Source organism: Seriola lalandi, unplaced genomic scaffold (assembly GCF_002814215.2).
Source record: "Seriola lalandi dorsalis isolate HSWRI2012SDOR001 ecotype SW California unplaced genomic scaffold, Sedor1 jcf7180002054417, whole genome shotgun sequence".
NCBI classification, from domain to species: Eukaryota; Metazoa; Chordata; class Actinopteri; order Carangiformes; family Carangidae; genus Seriola; species Seriola lalandi.
Genome location: NW_019524970.1, coordinates 81,772 through 99,102, shown reverse-complemented (window position 1 = coordinate 99,102; position 17,331 = coordinate 81,772). Strand labels below are relative to the sequence as shown.

The following is a 17,331-nucleotide window of genomic DNA, read 5'->3' as shown; positions in this document are numbered from 1 at the left end:
ATCTATCCAATGAAAAACAAAATTCTACCAATAATTTCCTGTATTTGTATTTGTATTAGAGCACCTGCTCTGTGAGTCATGTTGAGCCACGTCATACAGAATATGTTTAAGTAACCTTGAGTCTGATGACTCAAAATCCCGTCTCAGACCACAGGAAGTCTTCTATCATAGACATAAGGTTTGTGTTTGACCTAGCTATATGTTTTAATATAGCTAGGTCTAGTAGTCAATAGTAACTAGTCTAGTATAATGGTATAGTTATTATTAGTAATATTAGTATATCATGCTATAGTTATAATAATATAGTATATAGTAGTAATAAATGTTGTTTAATAATAGTGTATGAGTCAAAACAGTAACACCACACACAATTATGAAATCTTTGTTCACATATATTTTATAACATTTTGAAGTACATTAAGTACATTTTAGAAATAGAAGCTACAGTTTATAAAACCTTTCCAGCAGAAATCATTGATGGGCCAGCATCAGCCTTTTTTCTCTAGCAGACAGGTCTATTTTCTATATAAAAAAGGATTAAAAAAACAAACAAACAAACAAACAAAAACAAAAACAAAACAAAAAAAATAAAATCGCTACATTTTTTTGTCCTGCGCTACCTTTAAATTCCCATGAAAGCACCAGCTGTCTGCATCTCTTGTCTTTTATAAAATATAAATTATTGAAAAATATTCAAATGTTTGTGAACTAAATACAATAAAAATGATCTCATAAAAAAAATACAGAGACACTATAAAATATACAAAAAAACAACATCAAAAACAAAAGAAAAATGTTTTTCCTTCTGAATCCATTCTGAGATATGCATATGCCACAATCTTTTGGTGTGTATACACTTGCCTGACTAAGGTTCATTAATACATAAGACCTGCAGTAATCTGTGACAGTTAACAACAGTATGTAACAGTATGTTTCCTGACAAAATAATTTTTAAAAATACGAATATTTTAAGTAACAGAAGGTTTTCTTTGAGCACACTGATCTCATGAAGTCAACCATACAAACATTATGACCTTGTGTTGGGGCATCAGCAATCCTTAGAAATATATTTAAAGCTCTCTTTAACATAAAATACTGACATCAGTAAAAAAAAAAAAAAAAAAAAAAAAAAACCTGAACAAAACAGAAAACAGTGTTTTGAAACCTTGACACCGACATGCAGAACAGAATGAAGGTACAGTGAAGCTTATTACTAATTCATTTGTTGATTTTCTTTGTGTCGGTTGGGTGAAGGTTTGCGAGTCAGTGCTTGACAATGGTGGACAAGTTTGTTACCAATTAAACATTATGAACATATACAGCATCTCGTTCCTGCACTCAGTGGGAAACCCAGGTCAGCGAAGGCGTTTCTCTTTGTCCTAAAGCTGTGTGCTTTCCAACAAGTTAACAAAAGATAAAAGAAAAGTCAACACTTTCCAAAAAACGCGAGAGATTTCTGGTCCCTGTCTTCCAACACTATGGACGATACATGGAGCACTGTGGCCAAAGACCTCACATGGGTTTTGGTTATTATTCCTGCTTTGTCTCTTGCTTATTTGTGTAATCTGGGTCTCAATAAAGCATTATGAAATACAATCTGTACAAATAGACATCTCAAAAGCTATTTTCATCCATATGGGTAACATTCAGCCACTGTAAACAATAACATTATATTCTAAGATGATTTTTGACTTTGGCATTTCCCATAAGGCCAGTGTACAGCCACTGTTCTCACTGTTGGGAGGAAACTGCTGCCAATTTGCTCAAATGTAACCAGTGAATGTCTAAGCAAGTATTTTTGAGCAAACTACACAAATACGGGTGGAATCTTACATGAGTTACTCACTATGAACTGAACGTTATTTTGTTCATAGATAAGTAGCACACAAAGCTAAATATTAAATACAAATGTTCGTCACTAGTCCTACACGTCTCTTATATGCATTCGGGTTTCCACGGAAAGCTGCATCCGACCTTGATGGCAGTGGCACAGTGCACAGCCCACATAATGCAAACCCCCAAGCAGTGCCGACTTGCATCATCTCTGTCAGTCCTCTTCCTCACAAGTGATCATCATCTGTGGGATCCACACATTTCTTTCAGTCACCTTCATCTTCATTTATCCCGCCTCTAATTCTCCCTAGTCAACATTTTTCTATTGCCTGTCCCTTTTACCTACACTGTACCTTCACACTATTCTGCAGCCACTTCCTTATGGCCAAAATGTACTGCATAACGAAAGAAACAGTAATCTGACATTCTTAGGATTTTGTAAAATCACTCCCTCAACTACTCCATCTGTGATTTTATTGTACAGACAGACACATAGACTATTCAAACACTTCTAAAGCAACGCTAACATGGACAGTGAACCGACAAACTATGCATCTAATCTGCACATTGAACAACGCTTCTTACCAAAGACTCCTGATTTTCCCCACATAGATTGTCTACAGTTTGCTAATACTGGTGGTATATGCAAAAATGCATAAGTTTCAGTCACAATATGTGTCTCGAACAAGGTGGCAAACATGTACGTAAAGGTGAAAGCGTCAGTTTCAAACGCAACGGCTACTTTCAGTTGTCTTGTCAATCAGACAGCTCCTGGTATGAGTAATCATCATCACCAGGTCCTCACACCCTATAAGAGCACAGGGCCAGTGTCTATAGTGTTGTCTGATAACGAATCAGCACATTTTCAGTTAAACGCTCCTGGAGAAGGGAACAGTTAAACTTCTGATGGTATCTAATATTTGGTTCCACTGTGATACCTTCATTTACAACGTAAGAAAAAATAATCTTTCCAATATATGCCTGCTAGGTAGGTTTACATTGGGTGTTCTCAACATCAATAATACAATACTGGCACAAGCATCTGCTTCTTAAACAACAAATTATAAACAACACTTTTTGGTCCAAGCTGAAAACTCTCTCCTTGCCAAAGAGAAACAGTGAACATAATATCTAAAAAATGACATTAAACCTTCCTCAGTTCATTTTTTTTTTTTTTTTACATTTTGGCAACCATTTTTCTTAGCGAGAACTTTCCGCCCCGCTGTGCTCGTCTCCCCACTGTGCTACTTTAGGCAGAATGGAACCCGAACTCTACCCGATAGCGCTCCATCTGCCTTGAGCTGCTAAATAATACCGGTATATATCACACATACGCACGCTCACACACACATGCGCGCACACACATCTCAACTGCAACAGAGTATGAATACAGGCTTTTGGGTTGTGCCTTCTTTTGAAAACATGGTCTGAGAGACAGGAGCTCGAAGTTGACAAAGACCACAGTTAGCCGTTAAAAACATTTTGGTCCCCAAGAAAAAATGGTTTACCGATGCTATCAAACAGTTAAGACCACTTTATGAGCCCCAGTCCATGTGGCTCCTTAACGTTTGTCCTCACTTCCTGTTTCAGCTTCACTTTCACTCGTCCGTATCAGGCTTTACGTCCAACATTGCGTGCAGCTCCTCGGGAGTGTACCCCAGCAGGCTTTTTAAGTCACAGACAAAGCGGTAGACGTAGCGTTTCCCCGACGTCTTGTGGATGATATTCTTGTCGTAGTAGTAGCGCAGGCCACGGCTCAGCTTCTCATAGTTCATTTTGGGCTTGTTTTTCCTCTTGCCCCACCTCCGGGCAACCTGAAACAATAAAGGGAACAAAGTGGGGTCAAGATGTGTCATTAACAGTTAGAAAATCATACAATAAAAGTTCAGTTCAGTTCAGTTCAAGTCACATAAAAAAATCAAATCAAATCTTGTAATCATCAGTAAATGTCATCATCCACATGTACATCCTAGGCCAGTACTTTGGTGTTTCAGTATGACTAAGTCATTTTGAAATGAATCACCACTTACGTGAAACCTGCACAGTTTAACTATGAATGGAGCCAAACAAGGCAACACAAACACCCTGACAACGTAAGAAGATATCTTGTTCATCTGCTTAACTACTGAGGACCTCCCAGCACGTGTGCCAGTGACCAGCGGTGTCGCGACCTCTCACCTCATCTGGGTCGGAGAGCTTGAACTCCCAGCCGTCGCCTGTCCAGCTGATGAAGGACTGGCAAGACTTGTCGGTCAGCAGCTCCAGAAGAAACTGCCACAGCTGGATAGGGCCGCTGCCTGCACAACAGATGTGGGAGAGAGGGAGGTGTGCATTTAAAGACGAGCTGTTTACACTGAGAGGACACATTGTTGTTGGTTGCTCTGGGGGTTTAAGTAGCAAAGTGTGAGCTCAGGGAAAAGATATCAAGATCCAGATTCAGGGAGCACTCATGTTCTGTTTTCCAATGTCCCAAAGCACTGGATTATATTTCAAGATACAGTACATTGCATCTATCTGATGGTATGTTAATGCTAAATGAAGCAAGGATAAAACAGAAAAGAGACTGACAATACTTGAAAAGCAAAGTAAGTGCAAAGAAGGTAAAAAGGAGGCAAAGATCTCTACAGTATGAAAGTGTTAAATATTCATGCCAATTATTCACTTGTGTCTGAAGAGGGGCAAAGTAAACCTTCTAATCTGGGTCAGACTGAAGTACAGCAATGGAACCAAATGTCCTCCTAAATACAACAGTCCCATTCATCATGTATTCCCTTGTCTGCCAGTTGCCCTGTGCACTATGTGAATCTAGAGTCTGCGTTCCACACTGATGAAATCACTAGTTTAAAATAAGAGAGGCTGCCTTCGGCAACACATCTCCGAGACTTGAATACAGACTCTGTGTGTGTGTGTGTGTGTCTGTGTGTGAGAAAGAGTGCAGTTGCTAAGTCATCTGAAATGTTACAATGGAATGCCTTTTTCATGAATGAAGAGTAATATAATAACCTTGTAAAACCAAACTTCAGTGTTATTACATCTCATGGAAAAAAAGGGGGGAAAGCAGAACAAAGATCAACCTAAAAAAGGGGCTGGTTCTATCTCTGAACTAGATTCACAGAAGTACACTTTGATCTTGTGGTTTTTCACCATATACACTAACCCACCCACTTTTGAGGCTCGCATGTTGAAATCACACCTGCCTATGCAGCACACCGCCTCAGCAAAATGAGGCTAGGCAAAAGTTAGCTTTCTCGAACGCCTCAGAAACCCAAATATACCCTCAAACAACACAAACAAAAGCTTTCAGGGACACAGACGCGTGGGTTGAACACTCGAAATGGCGTCTCAGAGCCCTCTTTGCTACTGATAGGATTCGAGAAGGTGGATGACAACAGCCACCCCAACTTTGGAAAATAAGTGGCTCCGCAACAGTGAGTCTCTTTCAGACTGGAGTTCTGACTCGCATTCCAAGAGTCTGCTACTGTAACAGCGAGCCCTCATAAGGGTAATACAGTGCCCGTTTACCAGCCCCCTGTGCTCTCACGCCAGAATGTTGGCGACCCTCTGACAAAAAAAAAAAGTTTCCAAAAATATGTTTCAAGTCTCCATGTACAATGGGCCTCATTGAAATAGCATACAGTGTGGCAAAAGGGGTGGTTAGGGTGGGGGCTTGCATTCACAGCAGCGTTAAGTATTTGACCCATGGCATGCGAAATGAGCCTTGATCATATGCAGCTATAAACAGGAAAACAGGATTCATCTATGGATTATTTCACCCAAGTTCAACTCAAAGGTGTTCGAATCATGATTAGCATATTAGAGAATGTGCGACCAATGTGGTGCTTTAACTTGATAAGCAACTTTAACAATAAATCATTTTTTAACCACTTGACTGAATCTAGTGGTAATGCAAATGAAATCCCCTCTGTGTGTGTTTGGACTTGCGAGACAGAGACAAAGAGGAGAGAGACGGCAAAGTAGCACGATACAGACGGTTTACAATGTTGTGAGGCAGCGTGATGTTAGTGTATACAGAGGTATAAATGGCGAATTGTCACAGGAAACCACGGAGATGACAAGTAGAGCCTCACTTATCTCTCTGTAGCCTTATCAGGCTCCTTGTCCTCGCTACAAGTGTCACCTGTCACCCCGTGACTGAGACAGGAAGCCGAGCAGAGCAAGCTGTCAAGCTGTCACAAACATCAATTTGAGATTTTTACAAAAGCCTGTTTCTTTATTTTGAGGTTTGATTTCTTTTTTTTCTTTTTTTTTGGTTGAGGTTTCTTTCTCTCTCTTGCTCTCCCTTTCTTCCCCAAATTCTTCATCCACCCACACATGCACATGGGCACGCACACACATGTACACTCAAAAAATGCTTCCATCTGTCAAGGACTACACTCTCCTTACACTGCTCCTAATAACAGCTATGACCAGAGCAGGCTGCTCGACATTTTTCCTTTCAGGGAAATTGGGGTGATTTAGCATGATTTCTTTTTTTTCTTCTTCATCTTTTCCTTTTCCACATTGTATAAAAGCACAGAGGAAGCACATTCTCACATCCTCAGTGAGAATATATTACTGTGCATTAGGCTGGAGACACTCGCAAGGCTTTCACATATGAGCTCTTTGGTGTCATCTGTGCTCTCTCTGTCTCTCAATAACTGATGTGTGTCAGACGTCACAATTAAAGTGGCAAATGGAGTCTGTGGAGTGTTGTGATGTGCATTTGAAAAGGTGCTGGAGGAAGATATCTCCACATGCTTTGGTTTACGTTTTGATAGAGCACAGATTTCTGTCAAAGCAAATAAAATCATAAAGATTTGGTCATAGCTTGTTTAAAATCTCAGGTATTAGAATCTCTGTAGTAAATACAGAATGTTTGTCAGGCCAAGAGTCCTATTTACATCTAACTATATCAGCTTATGCATTATATTTATTCTTATGCATTCATTTTTAGTTTATTCGTTATGTGAAGAGCTTTCAAACTGTGTCTTACTCATTATTTGATTATATGTACATTACGACATCTTTCCGACATCATCACGAATGAATGATTCATTGTTCTATAAGCGGCTTTTGAACTAATAACCATAGAGATGACCAATTAACTTGTGCATACCAACTTTGGAACAGTCTATTGAGATCTGATGTATGCATTGTTGGTGACGTTGGAGATTTGCTTGGAGTTCCCCTTTTTCCAATGCTGGCAACCTCGTAGCCTTGTGACTATAATTTAAACACGGCTGAAAAAGTCCCCAAACACTTCGGCGTTAAGAAGCGACTCAGTGTTTTCAGCGGAACCGTTCAACTCGCTTTACACTCCAATTTTTAAACAGCTACTTGTGTCATAAAGATTCAACTTGAACTAAAATCCTTTACCAGTGTCCACAAAGATTTCATATCTATTTTCTGAGGCAACACATGATTTGGAAAGTTTGCTCTTCATGTTTTAAGGTAATATTTAACACGTATTAAAGCCTTTAAGTTATTTATATCAGTTTCCTTGGTTCATATAATCTTAGAAACAGACTGTTAAAATGCACATCCTGTGAAACTGTTAAAAGTGGTAACAGTAGGAGTTTTTTCATGCACATTTTCAAACCAAAAACCATGTCAGATGCTAAAATAGTGCATTTGCTTTAGAGGAGCCTGCAAATATCTCCACATCTAAAAGAAGTTGGAGAACATACTTTACATACACCGGTTCTTTGAGCGTGTACGAGTATGAAGATGCGCCATGAGATGAAGAGATAATTTTTTCTTGGTGTTATGTGCAGGGGCAGACATGATTTTTGTGTTTCACCAGCGTTGCTAGGACGACCCAGAAAAAAAAAAAAAGAAAAAGAGGTTGAGATGTGGGCTGCAGATAACAAGGAGGTAGATGATAAGTGAAGACAGAACAAAAGACTGAGAGAGATAGAGAGGATAAGAAGAAGGAGAAGAAGGTGCGAGCGAAATATGTTTTGTTTCCTGTAATGTGCATGACTTGTGCTGCCTTGGTAAAAGGTGTTTTTTTTGGTCTTAAAGCAGTGCATTAAGGCACCCCCACATCTGGGGCTTTTGCAGAGCATCAACAAGTGTGTTACATCTGAACGTTGCCTCTCATAGAACTGGTGGAGGGAATTCTGCACCATGTGAGAATGTTTCACCCCCCCCAAAAAAAGAAAAGTCATGCACATAATAGTTTGGGGTTTAATTTACCCTGATTTTGAGATATTCGCTGCTGAGATTTCTGCAATACATTTAGAGAAAAAGACAAGTTGACCTTTTAATTGAGCTTTTGTGTCTTTATGTTTATAGAGACGAATGATCTAGTCTAGGCGCAGTTCAAGGCTATAACATTCTTTTTTTTTTCGTCATGCACAAGAGTGAATGTCAACAAATGGAATCTTTTGAAGCAAGACATGATATCTTAAAAGTCTTTTGATGGCATGCAGACACTACCGGGATCATAAACCCCACTATTATTATATGTGTAACTATTGTAAATAAATAAATAATGCAGTTCTACATTTTGTAAAGTTTGTGTAAGTTAGGATTAACGTTATTGGTTACCCTGTGATTTTCCTGCCATGACAGTTTAAAAATGTCTGCTGTGAAAAGGGTTTATAAAATGCTGCAGTACTTGTTGGGGTAGGACTTTATACAAAAAGTTCTAATGTATAAACTCTGACCTCTACACATCTTACCTGTGTATCCTGCCAGAGCCGCTGCTGGGATGACGGGTTTATCCTTGCTGAGGTCTGAGCGCTCCCTCACATAGTCTTTGAAGGTGCCCTTGGGCTTGTGACCGTGCAGGGCGGTGGGGTAGTCTTCCGAGTCGAAGCTGTCATACGAAGGTACCCGCTGCAGGCTGCTGAATGAAGACTGGCTGCTCCACGACTGGGTCAATCGGTCACAGCTCTCAAAGCTCTCAATGCTCTCAAAGGAGTCCTGGCCGCCGAGCTTACCTGAGATGAAATGGAAAGAGGGTTCAATTTTTAAATAAAAGTTCTTGCAAAAGCAGCAAACTGTACATTTTATAGCATATTGTATTCTTAAAAAACACTGAAGCCTGAATTTGTAATGTGCATGTCATTCTTTTCTTCTAAAGATTTATGTGTATTTTGGTGAACGTAAACTGTCACACATTACGTCGCCTTTGACAAAGGAGCTATGTGTATGGAAGTGACATAAACAACACCTCAGGAGTAAATTATATTCCTGCTCGCTAAGCTATAGTTTTCAGTACAGTGCTACATCTCTCTCCATTTCACACCTCATTTCACGTGCACAACCACCATTCGAGTTTGATTTTAAATGGAAGACAATCACACAAATTGCCTTGCTATTTTTGGCCTTGGGAAAGATAAGAGGAGCCTTTCAATGGTGAGTCATTAACAAATGACAGATAATGCAGCGCCTCGATTGATGCCGAAATCTTCCAACTGCTGAAATTGAAGCCACATGTGGATATCAGTTGTGTTGCAAAAAAATACTTTCCCACGTTGGGAGAGCACAACGCAACGCTCAAGAGCTTGGTATGTGTAATGCATGAGGACTCGACCTCATACGTTGCAGGCAAATGCTTAAAGCACCATAAGGGGCCTTGTATAGTGCACTTGGCACATGCTATTCATTTTTACAGCTGGGGATTTGTGAGAAGAAAATCCTAGCTTTGTGACTATAAATGTAAACCATGCTGCTAATTCCTCTGTAAACTATCACTGGGAGAGAAAACAAGCCCGTGCATTCAGAAAAGCAAACAGTTTCATGAGAAAAACCCCACGCTTGCTAACTGAGGATGACACCTCTATCTCCTTACCCAGAACCTTAAAGTTGAGTCAAGGAAAAGAGGCCAACAGAAACAAGAAGAGAAAAAAAAAACTTGAAGGTTACACCACTTGAACTGTTTTACATAAAGGACAAGCGGCAAGAAGAGAACACGTTGTGGCTTTTGTTCGTGTATCACACTGACAAAAACAATAGTTTTCTTTTTTTCCCCAGCCCAGTCTAGAGTGTATGAGGCGGGTTTGCTTGAACCACAAACCAACTTGAGGGCCTGCTTTTTTTCTCCTCTAATACACACACATTGATGTGGCATGACAAGATTCTGGTAGCTTCAGCACAATAACACGCACGCATACACCCACAGAAACACTTAACATTTACATGTACTCACATAAACACACGCACACACATGTGGACACGTTTATCAAGCAATCAATCCAAGCAAAGTGTTGAGTGCAACATACATGCAGCACATTCTTCGCTGCAACGCTTCTCCAGGCTAAAGCTATATTCTTTTCTTTAAGAGCCCTCACCTCTGCTGAGGCGTCCCACACACATGTTGTCAGGGGATACCACCTCTTGCTTGACAGAGAAGTAGTCCCCCTGTAGCGGGTTGAGGGGCGTGTCCCGTAGGATGACAGCAGGGTATTCACTCTCATACTTGAGCGTCAGCAATTCCTCTGAGCTGATGGGATGAAGCGTCTGGTAGGACTCTGTGATGAAGCCGGGCTCTGAGTATTCAGAAGGAGGGACACACTGAGCATGCTCAACACCGTAGCCTGGAGACACGAAGGAAAACGAGTGTAGATAGAAAGCAGTGGGGTAAAACAGTGGAGGAAAAGATCAATCTTAAGAGAGTGGAGTCGTTATCCCTCCTGTGCTGATGCTTCGCGTGTGAATCGTCCATAACGAAACACAGCCTTGAGTGCATGAGTGGAATGTTGCACATTTTAGGCAAGTTTATTGCTAAGACGTAACCTCAGCAAAACTTTAAGTGATGCCTGTGATATATGGTCAATATACACCTACTGCTGGGATCAATATCCATTTTTACACTACACCAAACCCCGATCCTCTTTTATTCACAAAAATAAACCTTGTTTTTTTTTTCCATTTGCATTCATATTCCTGGCATGTATCTCATGCTATTACACCGACTGATTAACAATATAATGAGTGTAATAAGTACTTACTGACAAAGTAGTCTGAGGTATAACGGGATTCCTGGAAGTTGGAGGTCAGTCCATTGATGGGATAATGCTTTGTATCCTCTTCATGAAAAATAGATAGAGAGCGTCAGTGACCTCGTCATTGATTTCATGTATCGTGTAACTGCATCCAGCATTATCAAAAATTAATGACCTGCGCTAAACTGTGTCTTCCTGTTCGGCTCTTGTACAGCAAATGCCAGCAGCATATGACCCTCTTGTGTATGAGTGAGTTTTTCTCACTTAGCGTATGTGAGATAACAAGTCTTTTAGCGTCTAGCCACTGTCTTGAAACTGTCTTATAATGCCACAAAAAAATGCCAAAAAACAATCAGAAAATCAGTCTTAAGATTAATATGACCTCACCTTTTTGAAGCATTTCTAAATGTTCCCAAAGGATGTCACCAACAAAGTCAGGTGCTAAGTCCAAGAAGCGCTCCTTCCCCATCGCACACAGGCTGGCTCCGTTCATGCAGAATTTGTTGAATTCAACGTTTTTCAGACTAAACTCGTTCACTGTCCACGTTAGCCACTCAGCCACATGGTTTTCTGTCCACTGTCTGGGATCTGAGGGATCAGAAATTGCAATTGTTATTTAGTCATGTCACTGTAATACCTTTTTTTTTTGGTTAAAGTAACATCAAGTATTATAGGTACATTATAGCTCTACTCTCTGAAGTGCATATGTATTCATACATGTATTCTAACATTGACCTTGACCTATGACTGATATGACATACAGATGAAATTTGGACTTTTTCTGGTTCTAGCACTATGAACCACAGCATATCACAAACCATATTTATTTCTGTTTTCATCACGTGAAAACTCAGGCCTCTGGTTATGCTGCAAACTTTCACACTGCCTCTGTGGTAAATATATCTACCAATAGCAAATCAATCAGCAGCAAACAGGGAGGCAGCAGTGGATGTAAATAGCAGTGGTAATGACAAGCCAAAAGCATAGTTTTGCAGATATAGCACCATTACATAGACAAGACACTGAAAGCCCTGCTGTTTCCAAACAGCATGAAGAGGCTCGGCACTCAGCCTGAATTTAGGAAGCTAACTCATTATTTTACTGTCTGTCTCTGTGTCTGGATTCTCTGAAAGTTGGAATGTCAGTCAGTCTGCCTGGACTGAAACGTATTTTAATGTAATGCCATTTTTGGAATAACTGGGTTTCTCCTGCCTTTCAGTGAATCCTTCTAAGAGACACCCTCACTGAATGATCTAAAGCAGGCGATGACGTGAGAGGATCTAATGAATGTGCGTCCTTGACATGTGATGTGTTCAGGGGGTTTTGGAGGGGCTCATGCTTTACTGATAAGATTTCATTTCCCCGATGCAAATGTTAATATGGACTAATGAGAGTACAAGCAGCTTACAGTCCTACCTTTGGGAATACCCAGCCGCTGCTGTTCCTTTGTGAAGCCACTGAAGGTGGCCTTCAGAGCCTGCGACATCATCTCTTTACTTCCTGGAGTTAACAGGGGGACATCGCCGCACTCCGGATCTGCCAATCACAAAACAAACAACATTGATTATGATGTTATTTTGAGTAATATCTAGATCTATTTCATTTAGCATTGCAATTACTAACATGATAATATTATATAATGCTTTAATCATTATTGACAACAGCTAAAATAATGTATCCTGTATAGTACTTCATACCAGTGAAGCTTACTGAATGGAAAATTGAATCGAGACAGAGAGAGGAAGGGGGGGTTGGGAAAAGAGCGACTTGTGAATGTGGTTTTCTTAGCTATTTACACAGACACACACATGCACCCACACACACACAAACAAAGTCAACACAGTTGCATCTGACCGTGATCAACAACATGGTTCAACAATTACCTCCCGTCTAGACAGACACTGTCGCCATATCAGATCCAATTTATTTAAACAAGAGCTGTCACACCATCAGATCTGGCCGCTTTAAAAAAAAACTGAGGAAACACTGCATGTGCACGGCTTCTGCAGGCGACGCACATGTGCATGTGTCAGGAGACTGAATAGCAGATAGTGGAAATCAGTGCAGTTTATAAACAGAATTTAGAGCATGGTGATTTGGAACAGTTGAAATGCATGTGGCTTTCCGACTGTCTTTTGTTCTGTTTATTTACAAATACTACAAGCACTAATTTCTCTCCTACACGCACATCCTGGGTGGGACAGCAGCGCCTGGTGCCCATTGGTGACACCATGACCCCTGCTAGCCCTCCTACCATGCTGCCCCCTACACAGTAGGCCTACTGTCACCGGGCCAAGCATGGGGTCAAACATTCTGGGAGGTCAAGGGTCGAGGGATGAGGTGATGATGTCACTGTGACTGCTGGCGGGTGGCTTGGGGAAGATGGGGGTGGGCTGTCTCGAGGGTCCCGGTCACACACTAGGCTTTCTGTTCTCTGCTCACAGCCAGTGGGCACCCAGTGGGGAACAGAGATCCCTTTGATGGCTTTAAACAGTGCCTGATGACTCACACTCATCTAATTAGATTTACCAGGCTGCAGAAGTGTGGGATAAGGGGGCAAAACTGAGGAGATGATGAGGGGAGAAGGGGAAAGACCCTCGGGCCACTAACGCTGGAATAGACCGATAAAAACTATTCAGGCCTTTTGACTTTCGCGTCTTTCTCCTTAGCTCATCCTTCTTATTTGCCTCAACTGCACATCGATTAAAATCATTAAAAACCACATCTCAAACGGCTTGGCTTGAAGCCAAACTAGTGATGAGGAAAAGTTGTGTCACTCCTCTGACAGCACCGCCATTCGTCGAACCCAGATGTTCTGGCATCTCCGCTGGCTGGCGGTTTTATCTGCCAGCAGTACACTGGGGCAACATACAGTTCATTCTTGTTTTCACCACTCGCTGACGTCTCGACCTCGTCTGGAATGCACAGCAGCTGTCCCTCCTTTGCCCATGTAACCAATGTCTGTCTGGCTGTTTGTAAAATTAGGTCTCCCACTTTCTTTTTTCTGTCTTTAGCTCTTTTTTTCCCTCTATTTTCTCTCTAAAGAAAGAAACCTCGCAACAGACCCGAGACAGGGGAGAGACAAGAGCTCTTTGCTTCTTCATCTGATTCAATTAGGTCTGTAATAATATATTGCTCTCTGTTAGACTGGTGAACAAGCAGAAAGTTATTCATTCTAGTCAGAAGTAAAAACAAGGATGAAGAGCTGAGCATAAACGTGGTTTTACAGTCTCACATAAGACCTCAGTTAAACTGTTGTGAGACGCAGCTCACACATGAAAATGAAGCGTTTCACAGTGAAAATAAGACCTGAGTGAGTTGTCTTCATGCAAAAGGTGCCCCTGACAGCAAGGTTGCCTAGGCCTCCACTGAGCTCATTTTTCTTTTAAGTAGTGTTGGTAGTGCAAAAACGTGCATGTTGCAAACGGCTGCAAACTGCAATGGGACTGGGGGCTCAGACAGTCTGCGCTTTGATGTCAAGGCAAAGGCGAAATGTGGCAGTTTATTTAAGCTGGATCGAGTGGAGTTTGTCTGCACTTTCCAACCATTTACGCCCCTCCCTCCCCCTCCCTCCCACCCCATTGCTTTTATCAACCCAGCCCCAGCCTGTACTTGCCCACACCGACTTGAACCCACTTTAGCACTAAATCCTCCATCAAAGACACTCAACACCATCTTGCATGAGAACTACCATTAGGCACTCTAAAAGAGAGAAATATGTGAACCATGATTATAGAGCAAATTAAAATGTGAACTGCAATTTATCTGATTTTTTTTTTTTTTTTTGCTTTTATTTTGAATTACTTATTCCCCTGTTTATGTTGATTTTGAAGTGGGATTTTTGTTTACTGTCCTATAGCATTTCAAAGCACAATAAATGCCACAACAACTGCACTTTCACCAAAACATTTCATCTTTTTCTATAGTATGTTATATGTACATACATTGCTTTGTTGTATGTTTATTAAATTCAATCTTAAAAACATGAAGCAGAGGTCACAGCGACGCTGAAAGGCAAGCACTAGTCTTAAAAGTGCAATGATAATAGAGTAGTCTCCATGGTGAATGATCCATATGAAAGTTATCTGCGGCAGAGATAATGTACAGTGTGCATCCATTAGTGAGAGAGGCGAGCTTGGATCTAGACAATCTCTAGTAAATGGTGAAGTCCTGATAGGATTTCAATGCCTGCGAGTCCCATTAGATACAGAATGGTCAGTACGTACTGAGAGTCAGAGCATCCACAAGTCATCACTTTCCACATTAGTCCCATCCACTTAGCTCACGAAATGTGGCAGTGAGTGTAAATCACAAGCAGCATTTCGTCGTTCACTTTTTCACTAATAAGACTCCGAGTAAAAACAGCGAAAAGTCTGAAATGAAACCAATTTCTTCTAACGTTGCGGAAGGAATCAGTCTATCTATTTTGAGGATCACTGATGAAGTGAGACTGATGTTTAGTCTGGATGTAAATGTACAGTAAAAGGTATTGATTAGCCACTCCCCTCTTGCCATGATATGATTAATGGCCAGTCAGCTGAGTGCGACAGCGATATGGCTCCCTGGGATTCTCACTGGCAGACTGTGCACCTTCACTGTCCAGCCCTTACGACCAAGCCCTCCAACCCAACCTTAGACGGAGGTTTCTATTTGGAACCTTTAGTTGTTAAAGTGACACACACATATAAACGCACATACACACACATGAACTAAATTAGCAGTCTTCTTCGCCTGTGCGCCAGAGCGTGGGCGTGAAATTGGGAATTTTTGCGGCTGGGGCCAAAGTCTATGGGACTGGAACAGGCAGGGCTAGGCAGGGCAGGACAGGGCCGGGGGAAGATAACAAGGGAGCATCTCGGGTGGGTGAGGGGTGACTATGTAGGCTGGGGTGGGGTGGGGTGGGGGAGTGGGGTTGGGGGTGGAGGGGGTCACCAGCCTGTAATATGAGCCCATCACAGGACAAGAGAAGCAGGGTGGGCACAGAGAGAGCGAGTGAGAGAGAAAGAGACAGAAGAATGAATGGGAGGTCTCATAAAGCTCCCTCTCTTCTCCTTGTCTCTGGAGTGACATCACAGTGGGATCGGTGCCATCTCCCAGCCTCTGGCGGAGACTCGGTTCATTCATAAAGCCTGGACTGCTGCCTCCACTCAGAATGATGCAATGATACAAGCAGAGCAGGCAACCAGACCCAACAAATAAGGGACAATATGCTTTCTATCATGTGATTGAGCTATAAATAACCCTATAGAGTTTATCTAATGGGTGGGTGTGTGTTGGTGAAAAAAAAGAAAAAAAGAAAGAGGCCGACATCTGACAGGCTATTCAAAGCTGACTGAAACACTTTGGGTCAAATAGTCATTTATTTATATCAGTATCAGAGCGTGAGGCGGTTCATGTCTCCTTCTCTATGCCCCTCTATAGCAGAGTGTATGGTGGGCTTTTTTGTAAATATGTGAATGAGTCCATTTCCTGTGGCTAAGTTGCCACTTCCTGTGGGAAGTGAGGTGAGTTGTGGGTTCAGGTGTGGGTCAAACATTTCAGATCCGCCACTGAGGTCTCATACTCTTCCAGAGTATCCTTAACATGCACACAGGTACATATCAGCAAGGTCACGACGAGGTGCAGGAAAAAAAAAAAAAAAAAAAAAAAAAAAAAGAGAGGAGGTCTTGGCGACTTGCCAAGGGCTTATAATCAGCTCTTTAAGTCAGACCAGTCTACCCACAGCAGACCAGGGGTGACAGTGGTATCTGAGAGAGCCTTTGATGGAGATCTGTATCTGGACCCTTGGTCTGAGAACGCGGGGTCATAAACCCAACCATCATGAAGGGGGCCCATTGAACGCCACGGGGTGATAAAGTGGTGGCTGAGGGCTGCAGTGGAGCGAGAGGAGGAGGATGGGGTGGCAGTCTGGTTTTGAGAGGGCTGCTTGTTCAGCCAGCTGCTCCGCTGTTTAGATTTCCATCTCAATGCCAAGGACCAGGAATAGATGTGTAGGCCTGGTTCAAGCCAGTGTGAACGGGCCAGACCAGAGCTAGACCCAAGCCTGCTCCAATACGGACCGTGTTAACCTAAAGAGATCCAACTCACTAACCAGGAGCATCCCACCATCACTGACAGCAGTGCTGAAACACTAGTTTTATTCTTAGGCCTTCACCACTGGCTTCTGGCTGCCCTCGTCAAGCACAAACCTGTGGTGGTGTAAAGCAGCTGTACGGGACAAGGCCACAACTGCTGACATCTGTCTTTGGCCATGAAACTAGAGTTGTCTGGGACGATCACCGCCACAGACACACCGGCTACTGGAGCAGACAATAAGTGAGACTAATACCACATAGCTGCCTTGCTCTGTCTTTTTTTCTTCCACTCCCTCTATCCCTGAAATCATATTAGCTTATGATGTGAAAGTGCATTAACTCTACTGTTTATGCCAAAGTCTCAGCGCTTGATACGACATTACCTCTGAGTTTGAAATGATCCACACCATCGCCAACAGACGCTAAACATATTTTTTGCTAAAAGCTTGATGGAAATTCTTTTCTTTCCA

General features: G+C 41.8%; 1 protein-coding gene across 3 annotated transcripts in view; it reads right to left on the bottom strand.

The window, feature by feature from the left end:
* Positions 1-379: 379 nt before the first annotated feature.
* ets1 (ETS proto-oncogene 1, transcription factor) overlaps positions 380-17,331 on the bottom strand; it is a 37,473-nt gene continuing 20,521 nt past the window's right edge. For 2 of the 3 annotated variants that reach the window (XM_087175109.1, XM_023410222.2), the window contains 7 exons: positions 12,204-12,323; positions 11,175-11,375; positions 10,794-10,871; positions 10,134-10,379; positions 8,520-8,780; positions 4,012-4,130; positions 380-3,647 (listed from right to left, as the gene is read on the bottom strand). In XM_087175109.1, coding sequence (XP_087031235.1) covers positions 3,432-3,647; positions 4,012-4,130; positions 8,520-8,780; positions 10,134-10,379; positions 10,794-10,871; positions 11,175-11,375; positions 12,204-12,323 — 1,241 coding nt within the window. In that variant the 3' untranslated portion in view covers positions 380-3,431. The remainder of the gene's footprint in view (positions 3,648-4,011; positions 4,131-8,519; positions 8,781-10,133; positions 10,380-10,793; positions 10,872-11,174; positions 11,376-12,203; positions 12,324-17,331) is intronic. The other variant, XM_087175108.1, reaches the window with a different exon arrangement.